A 25,337-nucleotide genomic window follows, 5' to 3' on the forward strand; every position below is an offset into this window, starting at 1 on the left:
GGATATCCAGGACAGTCTTGAAGAAAGGAAGGAAATAATTCAGTATGACAGGGTATGGTGCCATACACCCAGTCAGTAAAATCTATGAAAAAAGAATCATAATAAAAGGCCACAACAGGGTATGAAATAGCACTAAGAAAGAAAGCAAGGGAACACAGGAGCTAGGATGATGACCCAAGAGAAATTCTTAGGGATAATGTAAAACACACAGGCAACCTGACTCATGGGAGAGGACAGATTATTTATTATTCGTTTCATGACTTGCTCAACCCTGCTGCATGGTATTTTTCTTGCTCTCTCATCCATACATAGTTGGCTATTCTCCACCCCTCTCCTCTATCAAGCCCTGTTTTTCCAGACTTATCTTTGGCTAATATATTCTTTATTGTCTAAGAAGCCACTCCTAGAACTCATCACAAAGTTCAGAGTGTTACTTGAAGTATAAAAGCTAGGAAAATGTATTTTAGGAAAGTGTTCCTATTATTCCAGAATGCTACAGAAGGGAAATAAATGGATTCAAGAACTCTAGGGACATAACAAGAATACAGGAAGAGAGTCAAGCATGGGGAATAACACCTCTAAAAAGAAGGAAAATGATACTAGAGAGAAAAAGTCAACATTAGAAAAGACATACTGTTTATTCACTTACTCCTGTCTGACTCGGAAGAGGCAAAGGTATAGATGGCTTTATAAACTTCATATTTCTGTTTTTATTTTCATAGCATCTAAAATAAATAGTACATTTTCCTATGAGTTTGGTCCACTGGGAATGTGCTTCTTAGCTCTTTCCTTTGCATTTGTGGTGGAAGTTCAAGGCAACTTGACTCCTTTTCACCGGTTTTCAGTATTCACGGATGTGTGGTAATACCTACTCTCAGGGTCATTCAGAAGTTTAACCAATACATAACAGCAAAATACTCTTCAAATATCGTATTAGGTAGTAGAGAGATACTGACTAAACATTAGTCAACTGGTAAACTGTTATAATGATTTTTTAGCTTAAAGCAATATTCGGAACCCTGTGAAAAGGAAATATCAGAACTTCATTGATCAAACACTCTCATAGCTAAAACAAAGTGAAGATCCAGGAGAATTTTTCAAGACCATTTTCTTGAACAAAGCTAATTTTCCTTTAGAGGAATAAATTTTATTCTCTTCTGGTAAAAGGCACCACACCTCTCTCCTGCCTGCTCTCCCAAAGAAGATTGAGTACATGGGAAGGTAGTACTCTCATTTATGCCATCTAATATTTTGGCAGCAAGACAGAACACAAGTCACTAATCATAAAGGTGTTTTAGTTGAACATCTGAAAAGCAATGTGGATTGAAAACAAACCACAACTTAGAGTTTTCTCCTACTTTGGTAATAACTAGTTGTGCAATCTCAGGTAAATCATGTAATTTCTATGTGCCCTCAATACTCTTTCTCTAAAATGCATTGATCCTTTAGGCTCTAACATCTTCTGGGATCAAAGATTATATAACTTTATTCTGAGATAGGAAAAACGTTCTATGGTGATCTAAGATGGACTTTTAAAATATAATTATAAAATACAACTTTGACTATCTCTCAAACAAGACATAAGTTGGTTCTCATCTTCTCTGATTAACTTCTAGGGGTGACAGAATATTAATTTCAATATGCCTTTATTGCTAGCTTTAACTGTGGACAGCTGCTTTAACTGGGTAAGTGTGTTGTTGCAATAATTTGCATAAAACAACCTTGCTTGGTCTCAGATTCTGTTCATATCTTGGTCATGTTCTAACACCTTCAAAGTCTAACTCTAAATAACATTATAGTGAGAACCACATGTGTAAGCAAAGCAAACAAGATTGAAAATGTAACTTCCACTGATGCTTTGATAAAGTTTTGAAATTTGTCGCACCAGTATTTTATTAAGAGTTACAATGGCATGTGATACAGTTTGGATCGCTGTCCCTGCCCAAATCTCATATTGAAGTGTAATCCCCAATGCTGGAGGTGGGGCCTGGTGGGAGGTGTTTGGGTCATGGGGGAAGGTCCCTCACGATTTGGTGCTGTCTTCATGATAGTGAATTACTGCAAGATATGGCCATGTAAAAGTGTTTGGCACCTCCCCATTCCCCTGGCTTGCTCTTGCTTTTGCCTTGTGTTGTGCCTGCTCCCACTTCCCCCTCCACTATGATTACAACTTCCTGAGGCCTCCCTAGAAGCTGAGCAGATGACAGCATCATGCTTCCTGTGAAGCCTGCAGAACTGTGAGCCAATAAAACCTCTTTTTTTCTTTTGTAAGTTACCCAGTCTCAGGTATTTCTTTATAGCAATACAAAAATGGCTTAATACAGCATGACTGAACATACACTCATTGGCTTTCTTGCTGGTGGTCTTGGCTAATAGATAAGGAGTAAATGGGTCTGGAAACATCCCTCCATTTCCTAAAAGTCATTTCTCCTGATCATGACTAAAGAAAAATAAAGGAGGATATTTTGAGAAAAGGCAGAGGATATGAGGGAAAAGAGGAACCGAGGTTACTGCTTAGTCTGTGCTTCTCAAAAGAACATTCAACATCAGATCTTTCAATCTATTATTACACTTATCCTCACGATATTAAATTCAAAAAAGAAAGAAAAATCTCCTTGGGAAAAAGAATGTGATATTCTAAATGTAGAGGGTATAACTTGGGATTTAATCAACCATTTAAAGCATCAGTAAAATTAAAAGAGATAAGTTAGGCTATTTTTTTTTTTTCCCAGATGGGAATAATGATTTATGTCTCCACCCTCTCTGAGAGGTTTTGGGAGGATTAATGAGCTAATGTCTGTAAAGCTCCTTAAGCTCCTTGTATGGAGGTGCAACATAAACACAAGGTGAAAAATGATAGCAAACTCTATGCTGAGTTGAGCTCCCAAAAGTAAAGCCCCTGGGAATGAGAAACTGTTGCAAGTTGAGATGGTAAATCTCTGCGTTCCAATGCCAGAGAAGCCTTGGTTTGTTGTCATATGTGTTTTTAATTCTGTTTAAAGTAGTACTTAGTAGTATCAATAGGCATTTCTACATTTCCTATTAATCATAGTAGCCCCTGTGATCATCTTTTTTGTTTGTTTGTTTGTTTGTTTGAGATGGAGTTTTGCTCTCGTTGTCCAGGCTGGAGTGCAATGGCACGATCTCAGCTCACGGCAACCTCCGCCTCCCGGGTTCAAGTGATTCTCCTGCCTCAGCCTCCCAAGCAGCTGGGATTACAGGCATGTGCCACCACACCTGGCTAATTTTGTATTTTTAGTAGAGATGGGGTTTCTCCATGTTGATCAGGCTGATCTCGAACTCCTGACCTCAGGTGATCCACCAGCCTTGGCCTTCCAAAGTGCTGGGATACAGGCATCAGCCATCATGCCCGGCCTTATTTTTTTGTTTCTATGCATCAAATGAGACAGGCTTATTACCTATATTTTAGAGTAAAAAGTGGAATGTGAAAGTTACAAAGCCATCAATGATAACCCACAAGAAACCAATGGTTCAACGTTATTGGACTGTGGCCTGGATTGGTATTCTGATATAGGCTGCCATCTGGCTCTGATTGTCTGATCATGGGTGAGTCATTTAATTTATCAGAGATTTAGTTTTCTTCTCTTAGGAATAAGGAGGCTAAGTTAGCTAGATGAGCTCAGGTATTAATCAGTGAGGATATTCCACCATCTTCTAAGCACTTCTTGAGTATCTAGTGACTCCAAGGCATTGTATATAATACTATAAAGGGCATGCAAAACAAATAAAACTTCAAGATAGTTTCTATTCTTAAAGCTTACACTTTAGTCTGTTGACAAGATACACACTCTTAAGTACACATACGTGAGGAATATTCAAATAAGCACACAAAACAACAGAAATTTCTTCAATCACTTATCTCCAGGCCTCCACACATGCATATATTGTTCCGTTTCCTCCTCTCCACTTCAGATCTCATTTTAGAGTCGCTTATTGCAGGAATTTCCTCACTTCTCTTCATGTGCAAACACCCAAGCCTCCCCAGGAATGTACTGCGCACTTCCATAGCACACTATGTTAACCCCCATCCAACCACATGCCACATCCTACCCTACTTGCATGTTTCACTGTCTGTATTTCCCTTTAGCCTGTGTGTTCCTTGGAAGAGGACTATATATGGCTCACCACAGTATTCACAGTGCCCAGCACTTGACAAAGATGTTTGCTTAGGAGAAAGGTGTTGAATAAATTAAAAATATCTCTACCTATACTCCCCAAATCATCTCGAACTGCTTCTTATTTCTAACGACTAGAACCCCTCCATTCTTACATACATTCTATTACTTACAAGGCCTTTCATTAAACATTCTCTTCCTTATTTAAAGGGGAGCCTGTGCTGATGCAACAGTTAGCATTCCAGGGACAGATGGACTCTTCATGGGAGTGAGGCTTTCGCAGAAGGCCTCCTCCCTCTTCCCCATCCCTACCAACAAACCAGTTCAGAAATCCTATCATCTCTAATCTAGCCTCCTAGGAGGATGTCAGCAAGATGGCAAAATAGGTCTTTCCCGTGCTCATTCCGTAAACAGGCACATCAGCTTGAACAACTATTCATACAAAAACATACCTTCATAAGAGCTAAGGAAACTAGATGACAGATTACGGCACTTGGGGGTAGCACAGAAACAAGAAAAGATGTATTGAAAAGGGTAGGAAGGACACTTTTACATTACAGTTGTCTCTCCTTCCCCAAGCCTGGGCAGCACAACATGGAAAGACACCTACCACTTGAGGCAAGGAGAATTAATTGAGTACCTGACTTTATCTGGGACTCTAGCACCAGGCTAGCCCCTACAACCCCAGGCACTACTCTGGCCTCTGCAGCCCCAGACTATAGCTTGGCACTCATGGACCCAGCCTCTAAGCCTTCCCCACTGTCAGGCTGGCACATGCACACCCCAGCTCCAGGTCAGCACATGCAACCTCAGACACCAGTCTGGCACCGTGATTCTAGGCAGCAGGCTGGTATCCATGGCCCCAGTCTCCAGGCCAGCCCCTGCAGCATCACACTGCAACGGACTCAGGGTCAAAATCCATCTCAAGAGACCCTAGCACCAGGGCAGCTCCTGGGGAACCAGGCTTGGAGGCCCACTCCAGCGTCGGGCTGGCCTCTGTGGCCTTAGGCTCTAAGCCAGCTCCTGCAGAGATAGTCTCCAGGCCAGTATGCATAAACCCAGCTTCCAGGGCCTCCCCTGCAGAGCAAGGCTAGGTCAGCATCCATAGTTCCAGGTACCAGGTTAGAACCCATGGACTAGAGCCCATGATAGAGATTCCAGACCAACCCTTCATGGACCCAGACTCCAGGCCAGGCACTGTTGCCTTAGGCTCCGGTCTGCCCTAATATACTCCAGCACTGGGCTGACACCCACATACTCAGGCTCCAGGATTACCCCTGTGAACCCAGGCTCCAGGCTGACCCTAGTACAGCTCCAGAAGCCAGGTCCACCTCCATGACTCAGACTCCAGGCCTATTCCCAAAGACCCAAGCACTGGCCTATCCCAGTGTTAGGCCAGCCCCCACAGACATAGGCTCAAGGCCCACAGAGTACCAGGTTGACACTAGAGAACCCAGGCTGTATCCAGCCCCCACAGACACAAGCTTCAGGCCTGTCCTGGTATATTCTAGCTCCAGGTTCATCCCAGTGGACCTAGCTCCAGGCATGATCCTATAGACCCAGGCTTAAGGCCAGTCCTTATAAATCCAGGTGCCAAGCCCACCCACCTGCTGACCCAGGTAGCAGGCCCACCTGGCCATGGACCTCACCAGATGTCACACTCAGAATCTCTAGACCAGTTGATTGGTGAAGAATTTTCCCTGATGAAGTGAGTCTGTAAAGACTAGAATAGGTGGCTACTTCCTGATATGTGCAGGCACAAATGCCTAGCCACAAGGATCACAAATAATCAGAGAAATATGACAGCACTAAAGAAACAAAATAAAGCATGAGTTAGCGGCCCTAAGTGTCTTCTTGGCAAACAATAAAAATAATTGTCTTGGCTGGACTTATGCCTGTAATCCCAGCACTTTGGGAGGATCACTTGAGCCCAGGAGTTTGAGACCAACTGGGCAACACAGTGAAACCTTATCTCTACAAAAACTTCACAAAGTTGCTAAGTGTGATGGTATTCACCTGTAGTTCCAGTTACTCAGGAGGCTAAGGTGAAGGGAACTCTTGAGCCCAAGAGGTTGAGGCTATAGTGACCCAAGATCATGCTGCTACACTATAGCCTGGGAGAGAGAGTGAGATCCTGTCTCAAAAATTAATAATAATAATAATAATTGTCTTAAAGAAGCTCAGTGGGCTACAAGAGAACATAGACAACTAAACAAAATCTGGTAAGCAATATACAAACAAAACTATAGTTCAACAAAGAGAAACAAATATGAACCAAAGAGAAATTCTGGTGCTAAATAACACAATGACTGAATCAAAAAATTCCATAAAAAGCTACAACAGCAGACTCAAGAAGAAAAAAACCAAGAGAGATTGAAAACATTGTTTGAGATTACCTAGTAAGTGGAACAAAAAGAAAAAATAATGAAAATGAGTGAAGAAAGTCAACAGTACTTATTGAGCCCCACCAAGTGAACCAATGTATGCATATGAGAATCTCAGAACAAGCAAAGCAAGAGAAGGGAACAGAAAGCTTATTTAAAGAAACAATGAGAGAAAATTTCCAAAATCTGAAGAGGGACATGAACATTCAGATCCAAGAATCTCAAAGAACCCCAAATCAATTAAAATATATCTTCACCAGGTCAAATTATAATCAAATTCTCAAAAGTCAAAGACAAAGAGAGAATATTGAAAGCAGCATGAGAAAAACAACTCATCATATACAAGGGTAGCTTTAATACTATCAGCAGATTTTTCAGCAGAAACTTTGCAGGGCAGGAAAGAGTGGGAACATATATTCAAAGTGCTAAAGGAAACGAAAGTATTTGGCATATGACGTCCTTCAGAAATAACGGAGAGATAAGGATTTTCCTAGAGAAACAAAAGTTGTGGAAGTTCATCACCACTAAACCTGCCTTACAAGAAATGCTAAAGGAAGTTCACGTTGAAACAAAAAGATGCTAAAATCATGAAAACACATGAAAGTATAAAACTTTGTGTAAAGGTAAAGATATAGTCGAATTCAGAATATTCCAATAAAGTGGTGGTGCATAAGTCCCTTGTAAGTCTATTATAAAAGGTAAAAGAGAAAAGTAATAAAAATAATTATAGCTAAAATAGTTTGGTAATGAATACATTTTATATTACATATGTAAGATATATGAATTGCCAGATCAATAAAATGTGGGAGGAGAAGAAGTTAAACTGTAGTTTTGTATGTGGTCACAGTTAAGTTGTTAACGTCAGTTGCATACTCCATGCAAATGGTAACATTTATCAGACAAAAATTTTCACAAGAGACAAAGATGGTAATTTTATAATGATAAAGGGGTAAATTTATTTAAAGGATGTAACAATTATAAATATATATGCACCCAACACCAGAGCACCTGTATAAGTAAAGCAAATGTTAACAGAAATGAAGGGAGAAATAGCAATACAATTATAGTAGGGGACTTCAATATCCTGATTTTGATAATGGACAGATCAAAATTCCAATGACTTTTTTATAGAAATAGAAAAAATAATTCTAAAATGTATGTAGAACCACAAAAGACCCTATATAGCCAAAATAATATTAAGCAAAAAGAAAAAAGCTGGAGAGATCACACTCCCTGATATCAAAATAAACCAGAGAGCTATAGTAATCAAAACAGCATGGTACCGACATTAAAAACACACACACGGCCGGGTGCGGTGGCTCAAGCCTGTAATCCCAGCACTTTGGGAGGCCGAGATGGGCAGATCACGAGGTCAGGAGATTGAGACCATCCTGGCTAACACGGTGAAACCCCGTCTCTACTAAAAAAAATACAAAAAACTAGCTGGGTGAGGTGGTGGGCACCTGTGGTCCCAGCTACTCAGGAGGCTGAGGCAAGAGCATGGCGTAAACCCGGGAGGCGGAGCTTGCAGTGAGCTGAGATCCGGCCACTGCACTCCAGCCTGGGCAACAGAGCAAGACTCCATCTCAAAAAAAAAAAAAACAAAAAACAAAAAACACACACACACACACACACACACACGTAGTCCAACTGAACAGAAGAGAGACCTCCAAAATAAATCCACACATTCATGATCAACTTATTTTCAACAAAGGTAGCAAGAACACACCATGGGAAAATAACAGTCTCTTCAAAAAAGTTGTTGGGAAAATTGAATATCCACATGTGGAAGAATGAAACTGGACCTTTATCTCACACCATATACAATATCAATATATACAATAATCAACTCAAAATGGATTAAAGACTTAAAAGTAAAACATAAAACCAAAATTACTAGAAACTTTTCCCCTAGAAAACATAGGGGAAAACTTTCTTGACATTGATCTGAAAGAGTTTTGGGATATGACCTCAAAAACACAAGAAACAAAAACAGATTGATAGAATTACATCAAACTAGAAAGCTCTGCACAGAAAGGAAACAATCAACAGAGTGAAAAGACAACCCACAGAATGGAAGAAAATATTTACAAGCCATACATCTGATAATATCCCAAATAGACAAGGAACTTAACCAAACAGCAAGAAAACAAATAACCCAACTAGGCAAAGTCCTTGAACAGATATTTCTCAAAAGAAGACAGGCTTATAAAAAAATCCTCAACATCAGTAATCATCAGAGAAATACAAATTAAAGCCACAAGGAGATATCACCTCACACCTGTTAGAATGGCTACTATCAAAAAGACAAAAGATAGCAAGTGTTAGCAAGAATGTGGAAAAAAGGGAACCCTTTTGTTCCCACTGTTGTTGGGAATGTAAATTAATATAACTATTATGGAAAACAATATGAAGTTTCCTAAAAAAAATTAAAAGGAGAACTACCACATGATCCAGCAATACTACTTCTGGATATATATCCTAAGGAAGTAAAATCAGTATGTCAAAAATATGTCTGCACTCCCATTTTCAATGCATTATTCATAATAATCAAGACATGGAAAAAATCAAACTGATGTATGGCTATAGAAAATGTGGGATAAACACATTCATACACATACACAAACTTACACACACACACATACACAATGAAATGCTGTTCTTTCTTAAAAAAGAAAGAAATCCTGTCGCTTGTGACAACATGGATGAACCTGAAAGACACTATATTAAGTGAAATAAGCCAGGCACAGAAGGACAAATACTGCATGATCTCATTTATATGTAAAATTTCAATAAATTGAACTCAGAGAAGATATTAGAATGCCAGTTAGCAGAGACTGGGGTAGGAGATGGGGGGAGGGGGTGGAAGGGGTGAAGAGATTTTAGTCAAAGGGTCACAAAGTTTCAGTTAGAAAGCAAGAAAAATGACAAGTATCTGAGGTGTTCGATATGCCAATTAGCTTGATTTAATCATGTCACAACATATACATATATCAAAACATCACAATGTACACTGTAAATATGTTCAACTCTTATTTGTCTGTTATACCTTAATAAAGCTGGGAGGTGGGGGGTAGAAATCCAATCTCTTCCCTCTCACTGTAATTGTCCCATATCAATCCCTCAGGTCATATCACCTAAGTTACAGAATAGCAACCTCCTAATAGGACTTTCTCCTTCCAGGCTGGTTGAAACATGCTCTGCAAGACCACCCTCCTGCTCTGGAACACTGAAGACATCCCTGGTAAATTAGCAAAGAGTAGGATACTTGCTCTGCTTGCAGCTCCACTTGACATTAGACAGTTTACCTTATGCTTCAGTATCAACACACAAATTGCTATTCCATACATATGGTCTTTCTGATCCCTGAATTTTAATAAAATCGAAGAAAATCTAAAATTTCCCTTTGGTTTTTGTCTTAGACTGAAACATCTGTACAGGGAGCCATTTATATAATATTTCAAAGGGGATCTATTTCAATACCCAGTGTTAGAAAACAAAAACTCCTCAAAAAATGGACAGAAAAATCAACACACACATCAACAGACACTGTAGTTCAAATGACGGCCCAATTTGAAGACTCAGAACAATACTGAAATAAATAAATACCGAAAAAGAGAAAACAATTCATATCTTGAAAACAGGCACAAGGATATTGCATTCATGGCACGGAAGTAAGTAGGCACTTTTGACGACAGAACAATTTAAGATCAGTAAAGATTGTATAAAAATGAAAAGAACTTCTATTGAATTAAAAATTGCAATGAAAACAATTAATTACAAAATTAGGTACTGCAAAAACAGAAAACAAGCTTGAGAATTCTACCAGAAGTCCCTAGATGAAGAAATAAAAATAAAAATAGATTTTTTTAAGTGAAGGCAAGATCTAGGAGATTCAATATGCACAGAGCAGGCCTTTCAAAAAGATGTAACTAAACATATGGAGAAATTACGATGATCAAATAGCGGGTAAAACTTTCCTGATCTAAAGCGGGATTTTCAAAATCAATTAGGACTCACCATGTTCCCAGCAAAAAAAAAAAAAGTGAAATGAGACAGATACCTAGTCCTAGTCTATATAAATGAAATTAAAACAAAAGCTACAACTCACACATAAAAGAGAAGCATATCTTCTCTTTTATGACTACAAATTTCAAAAGAATCAGAAATTTTGATGACAAAAGATTACACAGCCCTTAGAAAAATTTTATATTCAGCCAAGCTATTGTTTATATGTGAGGTAAAAGTAAAATACATTTTGTGACACACAGGGTTTGGAAAAAATACTAGAAATGGGCTTTTCCTGTGAAAATTATTAGAAGATGATCCAACAGCGAGTACTAAAAATACATTTTTAATGGAAAGTTGTTATATGAAAAAAACTGAAGTTCAGCAATGAAAATAGTATGAAGAATTAATTCTGAATTACTTTCATTTTTATTTATTAAAAAAATTATCTAGCAACCCAGTCCCACTGTCTTAACCAGGCTAGAGTGCGGTATAAAGAATTAGCAGGTCGGGCGCGGTGGCTCAAGCCTGTAATCCCAGCACTTTGGGAGGCCGAGGCGGGTGAATCACAAGGTCAGGAGATGGAGACCATCCTGGCTAACATGGTGAAGCCCTGTCTCTACTAAAAATACAAAAAAATTAGCTGGGTGCAGTGGCTGGCACCTGTAGTCCCAGCTACTTGGGAGGCTGAGGCAGGAGAATGGCGTAAACCCAGGAGGTGGAGTTTGCAGTGAGCCGAGATCGGGCCACTGTACCTCCAGCCTGGGCGACAGAGCAAGGCTCTGTCTCAAAAAAAAAACAACAAAAAAGAATTAACGAAAATTAATTTAGTGACCCAGTCCTGCTCTCTTGCCCAGGCTAGAGTGCACAATTGAAGCTCACTGTACCCTTGAACTCCTGGGGTGAAGCAATCTTCTCACCTCAGCCTCCTAAGTATCTAGGACTACAGGCACCCGCCACCACACTCAGGTAATTGAACACAATTTTTTTTGTGTGTAGAGATGGGGTCTTACTATGTTGCCCAGGCTGGTCTCAAACTCCTGACATCAAGTGATCCTCCTGTTTTGGTCTCCGAAAGTGCTATGATTACAAGAATGGGCCTCTAAGCTAGGCCTGAATTATTTTAATATACTGCAAATGTCAAAAGAAATACTTGAAGGTATGAAAAAAGGACATAATTATATTAGTAAAATAATAATAATACCTAAAAATTAAATCTAAGATTATATATTATCAACAAAAATAGGGAAATAGGGTGGAGGACAGAGAAAGAAAAACAAGCTCATTTTTAAAATTTAAAAGTGGCATCGGAATCAATCTTGAGACTGTAAATAAAGAAAATACGTAATTAAAAAAATCCTTCCAATTCACTGCAGTAGAAATAAAGAAAACAGCATTCCATGTAGCAAAATATTTAAACTAGCCCATAATATAAACTTCGTGGTATTGCTAAAACCCAGCCCAGTGCCTAAATGAAAGAATGTGATAAGATGAAAAAGGATCAGTAATCTTAATCAAGGAAATAAATATGAATGGGCTTAATATTCTTATTAGAAGATAGAGACTGTCAGATTTGGTTAGAATGCAATTTGTGAGAAACTTGCCTAAAAGAATATAATGTGGAAAACTGATAACAGAAGGACAGGCAAGGATATACTAAGCCTCTACATATATTGTGAAGGACTTCAAGTTACCTAAGAGATGAGAAAGGAAGACGCTAGGCGTATGATGGTAGGGTTTCTGGTTAGTCCTTCCAGATTCAAATCCTCCATCTCTTCAACTTGGTCATGAATTTTAACTGAGAATTTTCTGCCTTACATCTTATAGATCTGTACATTTGCTTGCCATCACTGCACTAGCAGTTTATTAGTGTATTTCCTTTCACTTTAAAAATGACTCAAACAAGTCTCTGTTAACTTAGAAGCCAGTAAAAACATATTCATGTTATAAGTACGGCTATCCAGACTGAAATTCATAACTGGGAAGACTTTTTACTTTCCTCTTTTAGGCCAGTGTCTGTACTGAACATTATAATGCTAGAAAGGAAATGGGTACAAAGAGAAAGATTGCTACTGTGGTGCTAAAGGCAATAACATTGCAATTCTTGTTCAAAAGATGCTTCTTGCCTTTTGCAGTATCATTTTCAATGAGGGAAATATAAATCCTGGTATACAGAACTGGCCATTGGCTGATCTACCTAAAATTTTGTGCCAAGCTGAAAGTGTTGTTTAAAGAAATTGAATGACATCTATAATTGAAAAATTTACCAATAGAAAAAGATAGCTGTTACAGAATCACAAGAATGCTAGAGTTGAAGGGAAGCTTTTCAATCAAAAAAACCTAAATTTATAAATAATATCAGGCAAAGAAAAATTACTTACCTGAGATCACACAGCTGAAAGTCCTAGGTCATAGTGTTGCCAACTAACAGAAACTAGTGATGATACTCAATAAATACTACTAATTGGTCAATTATAAAAGAATAATGTTGTAGTAAAAGTTACAGAAGATGACTGGCAATTCAATATGGACATTAAAATATAAATTTTGTTTCTCTCCTTAAGTGAAGGTCTAATTGTGTGTGTATGTATGTGTGTGTGTGTGTGTGTGCACTCACGTGTGCACACATAATGCAATAATTTTGGAGAAATAGGTAAAAGGAGGGTTTACAAAAGAAGGTCATGGAGACAGAAGTTGGAGTAGAAAATGGACTGTAAGTAACTGGCTTGCTGCCTTGCTCAAAAGAGGAAAAGTAGCCCAAATGTGGAGACCCACCCTTAATAATCTGGGACTTGGTTTTTACCACCCCAAAAGAGCTTTTCCTTCCCAGGTCAAAGGGCAAACTTGGGAGGTATACTGACTATCTCCTTTTTTCCTAGTCTTGGGAAGGAAAAAACTTCTCTTACAATTTTACCTAGATAGTAAGTAGGTCAATGATCCAATTAATAGATAATTCAGTTCCTAGAGATCATACAACTCACCAAAGTAGGTGAAACCCCAAGGAATTTGCTTCATCTATTTACTATAACCCTGCTTTATTAAATATAAATGCTTTTTTGAAAGTACAGTTTCATGCTTTAGAATTCTAATGCTGACTGCTAAAATATATTGAGCTTTTAGTAGGCAGACCCTATTTTAAGCAGTCTTCATGTATATATTATCTCATTTAACACTCGCAACCACTTCTTAAGGTAAGTAGTATCATTATCTCTATTTGTAAGATAAGAAACCTGGAGCTTTCAGGAAGATCATCCATCAGAAAGAGGTAGAGCCAGGACAAACACAAGCAACTTGAATCCACACTTAAGCCTCTCAACTATGATGGATCAGATTCACTGTTCCCATCCTATACTTACTTGAATGGAGAGCATTGAGATACCTTTGCAATTATGTTCTTCCAGTTTTTTCCTTATTTGAATTTACTAACAAAGAAAGTTACATTTAAGAAATTTAAGAGACCAGTTAAGAGTAGAAACATTCATTCTCTGGTGTTTCAGAGGCTAAATGCTGTTCTGTCTGATTTTCAAGACAATAAGTAAAGATGGGTGAGATCTCTCTTTCCTCTTTCTAGATTAGCATGACATTCTTGATTTCCATGAATCTGGTCTGTCTGATAGCAGCAGTACAAACACCACATATAAAATGAGTGCATAGCTGTATCTCTGCCTTCTCAAACCAAGGGCAGAACTCTCTACTTCATAGGAATCATTCAGCATCTTCTTCTAGCAAAATACGTAGTCAGAAAGAATTGGGCTGCTATTCCCTTTTCTTTTACTTTAGAAAACTGTACTGGGACTACCTGTAAAAATTTTCTGTGGGTCTTCCCACCACCCTCAGACAGTAGTGTGAATAACATTTATTTATAATAAATCTATCTTTGAATTTCAACCTTAACCCAGCCAATTTTTCTTATAAGGCAGTTCTGAACTGTATCCAATTATTTAAAATTATTTCCAAAGAACTGTTAGGTGATGGGTTTTTTAATATGTGGTACAAAAAAAATCTAATAAAAGACTGTTGATGAATATACCTGGCTTTCTTTTGATGGATATACATGGTTAATATGTTTTTTTAAAAATGTATCTATGATACGCAGAAAGGATTAAGTCCTGTTTGATGTCTGTTGAATTTGAAAGTGTTTTGTATGCTTTTGTTACGGTTAGACCGAGTTACTGTAATTCTTTGTTTGCATCTTTGCCAACAGCATCATTACAAAGTTTGTAATGGCTCCAAGATAGAGCAGCAGGGATGATCCAGGCACCTGTAGGAATCATGGCTACTTTTCTTATACATAAAAACTGCTAAAACATTCTATCCTGTCTTTCAGCCTCATCTCCTTTAAATGTGGTTTTGGGGTCAGAGGAAATGAGAACTTACGGTACCATTTGAAATTGGTTATAGCGGACACGAGAAATCCCCCCTAAAAGATTGGATGAAATTGATCTTATTTTTATTTCTGAAAATTATGCACTGAGGTTTCAGGAAACATTCCTTAAAGCATATGAACTGCTTAGCTCTTTTCTTCCTTTATTCTGTAAAAGTAAATTAGTGATATTCCTTTTCAGAGTAATTACTTGGCAATGGTGCACATTTTATTGTTAATTTGAAATCCTTTTTTTTTTTTTGTTTGGGAAGTTCTGAGTTATCATTCCTTGAATAAACTTTCTACTCTTACCTCTTTCTCTACCTCCTCTTTCACGCTAATAACTCTTTTTTTTAAAATTGATTTATTATTATTATACTTTAAGTTGTAGGGTACATGTGCATAACGTGCAGGTTTGTTACATATGTATACTTGTGCCATGTTGGTGTGCTGCACCCATCAACTCGTCATTTACATCAGGTATAACTCCCAATGCAATCCCTCCCCCCTCCCCCCTCCCCATGACAGGCCCCTGTGTGTGATGTTCCCCTTCCTGAGTCCAAGTGATCTCATTGTTCAGTTCCCACCTATGAGTGAGAACATGCGGTGTTTGGTTTTCAAAGGCCCTATTCTATAAATTTAATTTCCAAGATTTAAAACATTGACTCCTTGACTTCCTCCAGCTGGCTGTCAAGTATTCAGAATGGAATAAGGAACAAAAGAGTAAACTATGTGCTTTTCTCTTGCAAGTAACAGATCTTTGACCTAGGGACTTCTGAGTCTACATAGGGGCAGATTCTGAAACAGTTTCTAGGTGTGACTATTGGCTTTATCACTTACTAACTTTATGACCTTGAGTAAGTTACTTCAATTTTCCCCACCTCAGTTTTCTCATCCATGATAGTGGATGGGGCAGAGCAAGATACCAGAATAGAAGGCTCCCTAATCGTTCCCCTTGCAACCCTCGACAAGTACACCAATTTAATGATGATCCACTCTGAATGTCTTGCATCTTAGATACCAGCTCAACTACAGCAGGATAGGGCAGCAGTCAACATTTTAAGGCCCCCGTTCCAGGCCCTAGCTCCCAGACAACAGCTCTAGACATAACCCTAGGCCAGAAGGAAACCCACTACCTTGAAAGGAAGGTCCCAGTCCTGGCAGCATTAATCACCTGCTAACTGAAGACCCTTTGAGCCCTGAAAAACCAGCAGTAATACCCAGGTACTATGTAGAGGGCCTTGGATGAGTCTCTGAGACTTGCTGGCTTTAGGTGAGACTTAGCAGATTTCCAGGTGTGGTGGCTAAAGGGCAAAACTCCTTCTGCTTGAGGAAAGCAGAGGGAAAAGTAAAGAGGACTTAGTCTCACATCTTAGATACCAGCTTGGCCTACAGAGGGGTAGAGTGCCAAGTGGGCTCTTGGGGTTCCCAATTCCAGGACTTGACTCTTAGATGGCATTTCTGGCCTTGCTCTGGGCCAGAGGGGAGCCCACTTCCCTGAAAGGTGAGTCCCAGGCCAGGCAGCATTCACCATAAGCCGACACAAGAGCCCTTGAATCTTAAGGGAACATCGGTGGCAGTCTGGCAGTACTCTCCATGGTCTGTGGTGGTGGCCATGGGGTGAGGCTCCCCTGGTTTTGGAAAGGGGATGGAAGAGTGGGAAGAACTGCATCTTGTGATTTGAGTGCCGGTGAAACCACAGTAAAACAGAACACCTGGTAGACTTCTAAGGTTTTTGACTCTAGTCCCTGACTCCTGGAAGGCACTTCTTGGACCCAGCTGGGGCCTGGGAGAACTTGCCACCCTGAAGGGAAGCACACAGGTAGAGCTGGCTTTGCCACCTGCTGACTGTAGAGCCCCAGGGCCTTGAGCAAATACAGGCAGTAGCCAGGGAGTGTTTGCAGCAGGCCTTGGGTGGGACCCAGTGCTGTGCTGGCTTCAGGTCTGAACCAGCACAGTCATAGTGGTAGTGGCCACAGGGATGCCTGTGTCACTCTACCCCCAGCTTTAGGTGGCTCATAACAGAGACAGAGAGAGAGAGAGAGAGAGAGAGAGAGAGAGAAAGAGAATGAACATTTGTTTGGCAGAAAGTAAGGGAAAAGAACAAGAGTCTCTGCCTGGTAATCCAGAGAATTCTCCTAGATGTTGTCCAAGACCATCAAGCCAGTACCTCTTTGAGTCTGCAAGAACTACAGCATTACTAGGTTTAGGGTGCTCCCTAAAGCAAATACAGCATAGATCACAACACCCTAGTCCTTTCAAACATCTTGAAAGCCTTCCCAAGAAGAACAGGTACAAACAAGCCAGACAGTAAAGATCACAATAAATACCTAACTCTTCAATGCCCAGATACCGAAGAACATCTACTAGAATCAACACCATCCAGGAAAACATGACCTCACCAAAGGAACTAAATAAGGCACAAGGGGCCAGTCCAGGAGAAACAGAGATATGTGACCTTTCAGACAAATAATTTGAAATAGTTGTGTTGCAAAAACTCAAAGAATTCAAGATAACACAGAGAAGGAATTCAGAATTCTACCAGATAAAGATTAAAATAATTAAAAAGAATCAAGCAGAAATTCTGGAGCTGAAAAAATGCAATTGGCATACTGAAGAATGCATCAGTCTTTTAATAGCAGAATTTATCTTGGGAGGCCGAGGTGGGTGGATCACAAGGTCAGGAGATCAAGACCATCCAGGCTAACAGGGTGAAACCCCGTCTCTACTAAAAATACAAAAAATTAGCTGGGTGTGGTTGCAGGCGCCTGTAGTCCCAGCTACTTGGGAGGCTGAGGCAGGTGAATGGCGTGAACCCGGGAGGTGGAGCTTACAGCGAGCCGAGAGCATGCCACTGCACTCCAGCCTAGGCTACAAAGCGAGACTCTGTCTCAAAAAAAAAAAAAAAAGCAGAATTATATGTAGTCAGAGGAGACAACAGAAAAAGAATAAAAACAATGAAGTCGGCCTACAAGATCCAGAAAATTGCCTCAAAAGAGCCAATCTAAGACTTATTGGTCTTAAAGAGGAGGTAGAGAGATAGGAATAGAAAGTTCATTCAAAGGGATAATAAAAACAGAGAACTTCCCAAACCCAATGAAAGATATCAGTAAGTACAAGAATATTACACCAAGGATTGGGTGCGGTGGCTCATGCCTATAATCCCAACACTTTGGGAGGCCACAGTGGGCGGATCACGAGGTCAGGAGATTGAGACCATCCTGGCTAGCACCAGGATGAAACCCTGTCTCTACTAAAGATACAAAGAATTGGCTGGGCATGGTGGTGCGTGCCTGTAGTCCCAGCTACTCATGAGGCTGAGGCAAGAGAATGGCATGAACCCGGGAGGCAGAATTTGCAGTGAGCCGAGATTGTGCCACTGCACTCCAGCCTGAGCGACAAAGCGAGACTCCATCTCAAAAAAAAAAAAAAAAAAAAAAAAAAAAAAAGCAGAATATAACACCAAGCAGATTTAACACAAAGAAGGCTACCTCAAGGCATTTAATAAACTCCCAAAGGTCAAGGATAAAGAAAGGATCCTAAAAGTGGCAAGAGAAAAGAAGCAAATAACATACAATGGAGCTCCAATATGGCAGGCAGCAGACTTTTCGGTGGAAACCTTACAGGCCAGGAGAAAGTGACATGACATATGTAAAGTGCTGAAGGAAAAAAACTTTTTACCCTAGAATAGTATATCTGGCAAAAATACCTTTCAAACGTGAGGTAGAAATAGAGACTTTCCCAAATAAACAAAAGCTGAGGGATTTCATTAACACCAGACCTGTCCTACAAGAAATCCTAAGGGGAATACTTCAATTAGAAAGAAAAGGACATTAGTGAGCAACAAGTAATCACCTGAAGATATAAAACTCACTGGTTACAGTAATTACACAGAAAAACAGAATATTTTAACAATGCAACTGCGGTGTGTAAACTACTCTTATCCTAACAGAAAGACTAAATGATGAACCAATAAAAAATAATAACTGCAACAACTTTTCAAGACACAGACAGTACAATAAAATATAAGTAGAAACAACAAAAAACTAAAAAGCAGGGGGATGAAGTTAAGGTGTAGAGTTTTTATTAGTTTTCTTTTTGCTTGTTTGTTGGTTTATGCAAACAGTATTGTTGTTATCAGCTTAAAACAATGGGTTATAAGACAGTATTTCCAAGCCTCATGGTAATCTCAAACCAAAAAACATACAAATGGATACACAAACAATGAAAAGCAAGAAACTAAATCATATCACCAGAGAAAAACACCTTCACTAAAGGAAGACAGGAAGGAAAGAAAGAGAAAGAGAAGACTGCCAAACAATGAGGAAACAAATAAGAAAATGGCAGGAGTAAGTCCCAACTTATCAATCATAATGCTGAATGTAATGGACTAAATTCTCCAATAAAAAGACACAGAGTGGCTGAAGGGATGAAAAATAAAACCCATTGATCTGTTGCCTACAAGAAATACACTTCAACTGTAAAGGTACACATAGACTGAAAGTATAGGGATAGAAAAAGATATTCCATGCCAATGGAAACCAAAAAAGAGGAGGAGTAGCTATATGTATATCAGACAAAATAGATTTCAATGCAAAAACTATAAGAGACCAAGAAGGTCACTATATAATGATAAAGGGGTCAATTCAGCAAGATGATACAATTTAAAAGACGTATGTACTCAATACTAGAGTACCAAGATCAATAAAGCAAATATTATTAGAGCTAAAGAGAGACATAGGCCCCGATACAGTAATAGCTGGAGACTTCAACACACCCACGTTCAGCATCAGACAGATCTTCTAGACATAAAATCAAGAAAAAAACATTGGATTTAGCCTGCACTATAGACCAAATGGATCTAATAAATATTTTCAGAACATTTCATCCAAAAGCTGCAAAATACACATTCTTTTCCTCAACACATGGATCATTTGCAAGGATAGACCGTATGTTAGATCACAAAACGAGTCTTAAAACATTCCAAAAAAAGGAAATAATATCAAGCATCTTCTCTGACTATAATGGAATAAAACTAGAAATCAATAACGAGAAGAATTTTGGAAACTATACAAACACAAGGAAATTAAACAATATGCTCCTGAATGACCAATGGGTCAATAAAGAAATTAAGAAGGAAATTGAAAAGTTTCTTGAAACAAATGATAACGGAAATACAACATACCAAAACCTATGGGATACAGTAAAAGCAGTACTAACAGGGAATTTTGTAGTTATAAGTGCCTACATCTTACTCCAGTTAAAATGGCTTTTATCCAAAAGACAGGCAATAACAAATGCTGGCGAGGATGTGGAGAAAAGGGAACTTTTGTTCACTGTTGGTGGGAATGTAAATTAGGACAACCACTATGGGGAATAGTTTAGAGGTTCCCCAAAAAACAAAAAATAGAGCTACCATATGATCCAACAATCCCACTACTAGGTATATATATCTAAAAGAAAGGAAATCAGTATATTGAAGAAATTTCTGCACTCTCATATTTGTTGCAGCACTATTCACAATAGCCAAGATTTGGAAGCCCAACCTAAGTACCCACCAACAGATGAATGGATAAAAAAAATGTGGTACATACACATAATAGAATACTATTCAGCTATAAAAAAGAATGAGATCGTGTCATTTACAACAACATAGATCGAACCAGAGATCATTTTGTTAGTGAAATAAGCCAGGAACAGAAAGACAAACATTGCATGTTCTCACTTATTTGTGGCCTCTAAAAATTAAAACAACTGAACTCACAGACATAGAGTGTTGGGGGGATGGTTACCAGAGGCTGGAAAGGGTAGTAGGGGCAAACGGGATGGTTAATGGGTACAAAGAAAAAAATAGGATGAATGAATAATACCCAGTATTTGATAGCACAACAGGGGGACTATAGTCAATAGCAACTTAATTGTATATTCTTAAATAACTAAAAATGTATAATAGTATTGTTTGTAACATAAAAGGTAAATACTTGACGGGATTTAGTCACCATTCTCCACGATATGATTAGTACTCATTGCATGTCTGTAACAAAAAAATCTCATGTGCTCCATAAATATATACACCTACTATGTACCCACATATTTAAAAAATTTTAAAAATAAAAAGTAAAACATAAGAGATCATACTATAATAAGTCTCAGGATGGTGATGACTAATAAGTGAATGCAGGTAAAACATTTAGAAAGTATGCCTCATACATATTAGTTGTGGTTGTTACAATTATTAAAATAACTTTTTGTTCCCCTAATGCAATTGTAGCATGGTCTCTTTTCTTTAAAGACGACACAGACTGTATCCATTCTCATGCTTGTAATAATTTTTGTAATCTAGAGCAGGGTCAGGAAACTATGGCCTCTAGGTCAAATCAAGCCCACTGCCCTGCATTTGTAAATAGTTTCGTAAATTAGTTTTATTGAACACAGCCATACTTATTCATTTACATATTGTCTGTGGCTGCTTTTGCACTACGATGGCAGAGCTGAATAATTCGTACAGAGATTATATTATTATCTGGCTTTAACAGAAAATGTCGGTCAACCCCTGATTCAGAGTAAAACAAAGTTTCAAAGTTTATTTGAAAAGTCAGTGAATGACAGGATGGGAATCTGTACTCAAAGACAATCGTTTTTCCTCTGTCTCTACTGCTGGTTGCTATGGGGATTCAAACGAGTCACATTACCTTCCCACAACTCAAATTCTTCATTCATAAAAATAAATACCCACACATATAAGAAGGTAATCATAATTTTCTGACTTATATAATTAGTGTATATTTTAAGTATAACAATATGCATAAAAGTGCTTTGTCAAATTTAAATTATGAAAGCAGATTTGGTTCATTAATCATCAACAAGGTTATTAAATCTAATCCACTCATTCACCTTCTTGATGACAAAGTCTTGTAACAGGTCTAAACTTGCTCTTCCTCAACTGGTTTTGGGACCAGGCCAGTGCTGTGGCCTTGTTTAGCTGCTAAGGAATAATATCTTCCCATTTTGAACATTTAGAATAATGAATTTGGTTATGGGATACAAGGAACATATGATTAAGCAATTATTTTCTTTTCTCTCTGAAGGATCATCATTAAAAAGTAGTGCTTTCCAGCCAACGGCATTGAAGCTGCACACACGCAGCTCGAAGGGGCCCTTTGCCAGCTGGCCTCATTAAATCCCTGACATGCTCTCCTGCATTTTGTTGTCAGAGTGTGTTCATTCCTCGATAACTCTGCATTCCTGTCCCAGGGCTCTTAGGTCCACACCTTCATGATTCTTCCCTCTTGCTGAGTTTGGACTCTTTCTTTGTTGGGTAGAATTTTCTCCTGTGTCTAGTCCCATATTTCTCATACTTATTGCTTAAAGAAAAGGAAAATGTTCCACAATTGGTTTGTCCTTTTTTCTGAAAACTGAAGATCCTATCCCTTGTCTCATCCCAGACCAATCTATCAGAAGGAAACACAGTTCTGTCTACAAAGCTATGGGTTTTCCGTTTCATATGTAGCACCTTCCCTTCCATTCTCCTGGAGAGTACATTGTAGTTTATCTATCATTACTCTTAGTGTCATATAAAGGACTTCTGTTAAAAGGCTGAGGATTTATAGGATAAAGAATCATAAAACTAAACCCTGTGGATAAAGCCTGTCCTCTTCTGTGTGACGAGTCATGGCAGGAGGCCTTTGGGAACCCACAAGAGGCAGAGCATGGCAGAGGGTTTCTCATATGTAAAAAGGTTCTTCAGTCACTCTCCTGTCTGAGCTGTTTCATCACTTAGAAAGGCAGAGTGTACCTGTTCTTTGGGTTTGTGGTAAGTAAAAAATTTTTACTCTGTACATGCTTATTACCAATTATAATTTTGACAGGTTACAAACATTACATTATGTTATTATTATATTACAAACATTTGCTTCCATTCTTCCAGTGAATGTGGTAACACACAGAACACTGGATTAATCACACACTAAACACTAAGAGTAAATAGCTCAGAATTATTTAAAATTCTGGCTAGGAAAGAGATTTATTCCAACAGTCATGAATAAAATTTTCTTTAAAAACAATAAAAAAGTGCCATTATGCTAGATCCCCCTAACTTATCTGATCAAACTCCTCAAGGTCAACTTTAGAAAGGAACTAGTTTCAAGTCATAAAGAAAAATCATCAGGGCTCCATAATCTCAAAAAGTTTGAAAAGTTTCATTAAAAGATCTGAAGATTCCATCTCCCTGCAGTAGAGGTTAGGATGAGTCAAGTGGAGATAAAACAGCAAATCATCTGGGTATTAGATTTCAGACCATAAACCCATTTGCTTTGGCAAGACACTTTAACTTCCAATTTGGTCTGTCCATTAAGTGGCAGAAGAGGAGGTTTTCAATGAAAGGTAATTTACAGGTGTGCAATGCAGATAGTTTATTGGGAAGTATTGTGGTCTTGTCTTTGAGGGTGCCTCCTCTTGGGTTATAGAGGTGAGCAAGATGACTCTGCCTGTTTGGCAGAGAGAATGTGAATCACATGTGACTAAATTTTCTGACAGATTACTGGATGATTGCAGGCAGGGTGGGATGAATAAAACTTGGACCTACAATGCTTTGAGAAGAAATGGTTGCTTGGTTCCAAAAAGTTCTTTTCTTCTTGTTTTTCCTTTTACTCCTCTCTAAGATTTCTTGTGATGAAGATTTATTGCCACCAAATTCAAATTCTGCAACCCCAAAGCCTCAGGCTGACACTAGCCAGAACCCAAATAATGACTGCATTTATGGAAAGATTCAAGCAGTATGGGCTAGGTTGGGCAATAGGGGAAAACATTCTAATGTTAAATTGCTTTTAAATAGATATTGTGTAAACAATAGAAACAAACCAGGTGAAATGCCTCTCCATGGACATATAGTGAATATGAATAGTTGTGTTGCTGAGGTTGGTAGATTCTATAATGGAATATGCCTGTAATATAGGAACTTGTTTTGCTTTATTTCTTCCCTCCATAAGTAGTTGACTCTTTCATATGTAAAAATTATGTTTCCTTTTGTTAGCAGTAATGGACTTCAATTAAATCATGTGTTTTTATCATGTCAATTTGTGTAAGTATTTTTATCCAAGTTATTTATAGAACATTTAGGTCTGTCCTTCAAAGGCCTTAGTAATCTTTAATGTTTGCTGGTCTGCTTTTAATTCATCAAAGTCCTCCCTCAACAAGCAAAACACACACGTGCAGCAGAGATTTTCCCTCTACAATGTATATTTGATATGCTTAATGTTCATCTTTATACACACAGAGGCATATAAGAAATGTGGAGGTTGTCTATAAATTCAAGGAAACATTTAGGTGCACAGTGATACATAGATACATGGGTATAATACTTTATGTACTTGATAAATATTTCATCCCTACCATAAAAAGAGCTTTTTATCAACTTTGATTGTTTTTTTATTACCTTAAAGTATTGCAGTTGTTTCTCAGTATTCATTGTTCCTTCCTTTTCTTGTCTCAGACAGGAATTGAAGATGAAAAGCTCTGTATCTCTTAGCCACCCTTTCAGTTCTTTGATCCTGACCTCCAGCTGCCTTACCAGGCTTCCACTTTCAGGAGAGAGCAGGTCACGTGGACTGGACCCACTGTGCCCTGCCATTGTGTCCTGGATCTTCTCTCCTAGGGTTTTCTAATGCATCAGATTAAAAAACAAAAAAATAAAACAAACAAACAAAAAAAACCCACCACGAACAACAAAAAAACAAAAACATAGATTAGCTTAGGTACCAGAAACACATTACACTTTTGTTGGTAACAAGAGCCATCTGGAAGCGTCCATCTATACCTGCCACCTCACTACTGACTTTCAGTTCAGATTAGGTCGCTGTTCCATTTAGTATTTGAATTCTCAGTGCAAGTTGTTCTGAGTACCAGCGGATACTTAAGAAGACCTCATTCCTTATTCACTTACTTTCCTTTAATAGAAAGGAGATTTGGCCCATAGTTCACCAGATAAAAATTCATTTGAATTTTTTTGGTCACAGAGAAAAATTCATTTGAATTCTCATGATAGGACTTTATAGTAAAACAGTCTGCACATAAAACGTTCAGGAGATATAAGTTTAATAAATATACTAAAGAGACCAAGAGTAGATGAAGCATGGAGAATTAACTTCCATTTTTTGTTTTGTGACGTATTCCTGAAACCATGTAACTAAAGGGTTTTAAGAAAAGGAAGCCTCCTTGGTGATTTTGTTGATTTTACCTGACTTGGAAATTGTTCAATTCCACAATTCTTTCCATTTTGCATTTCTGGATGCTGGACTTTCTAATACCGAATATGTGTTAAAATAATCCCCAATTCACTATGCCAGAAGCCTACTTAAATTAACCACTATGGCAGGAGAGTGTTGTCAGGGAGGGCTCTTTTCTTTTTTTCTTTCTGGTGGAAAGCACTCCCAATCAATAGGATTTAAA

The 25,337-nt window shown here is 38.5% G+C and overlaps 1 protein-coding gene across 4 annotated transcripts in view; it reads right to left on the minus strand.

Moving 5' to 3' along the window:
* AKAP6 (A-kinase anchoring protein 6) overlaps positions 1-25,337 on the minus strand; it is a 652,282-nt gene that overhangs the window by 86,140 nt on the left and 540,805 nt on the right. For all 4 annotated transcript variants that reach the window (XM_050798308.1, XM_050798307.1, XM_050798309.1 and 1 more), the window contains one exon: positions 24,325-24,549. In XM_050798308.1, the coding sequence (XP_050654265.1) occupies positions 24,325-24,549 (225 nt within the window). The remainder of the gene's footprint in view (positions 1-24,324; positions 24,550-25,337) is intronic.

Source organism: Macaca thibetana, chromosome 7 (genome assembly GCF_024542745.1).
Source record: "Macaca thibetana thibetana isolate TM-01 chromosome 7, ASM2454274v1, whole genome shotgun sequence".
Taxonomy (NCBI): domain Eukaryota; kingdom Metazoa; phylum Chordata; class Mammalia; order Primates; family Cercopithecidae; genus Macaca; species Macaca thibetana.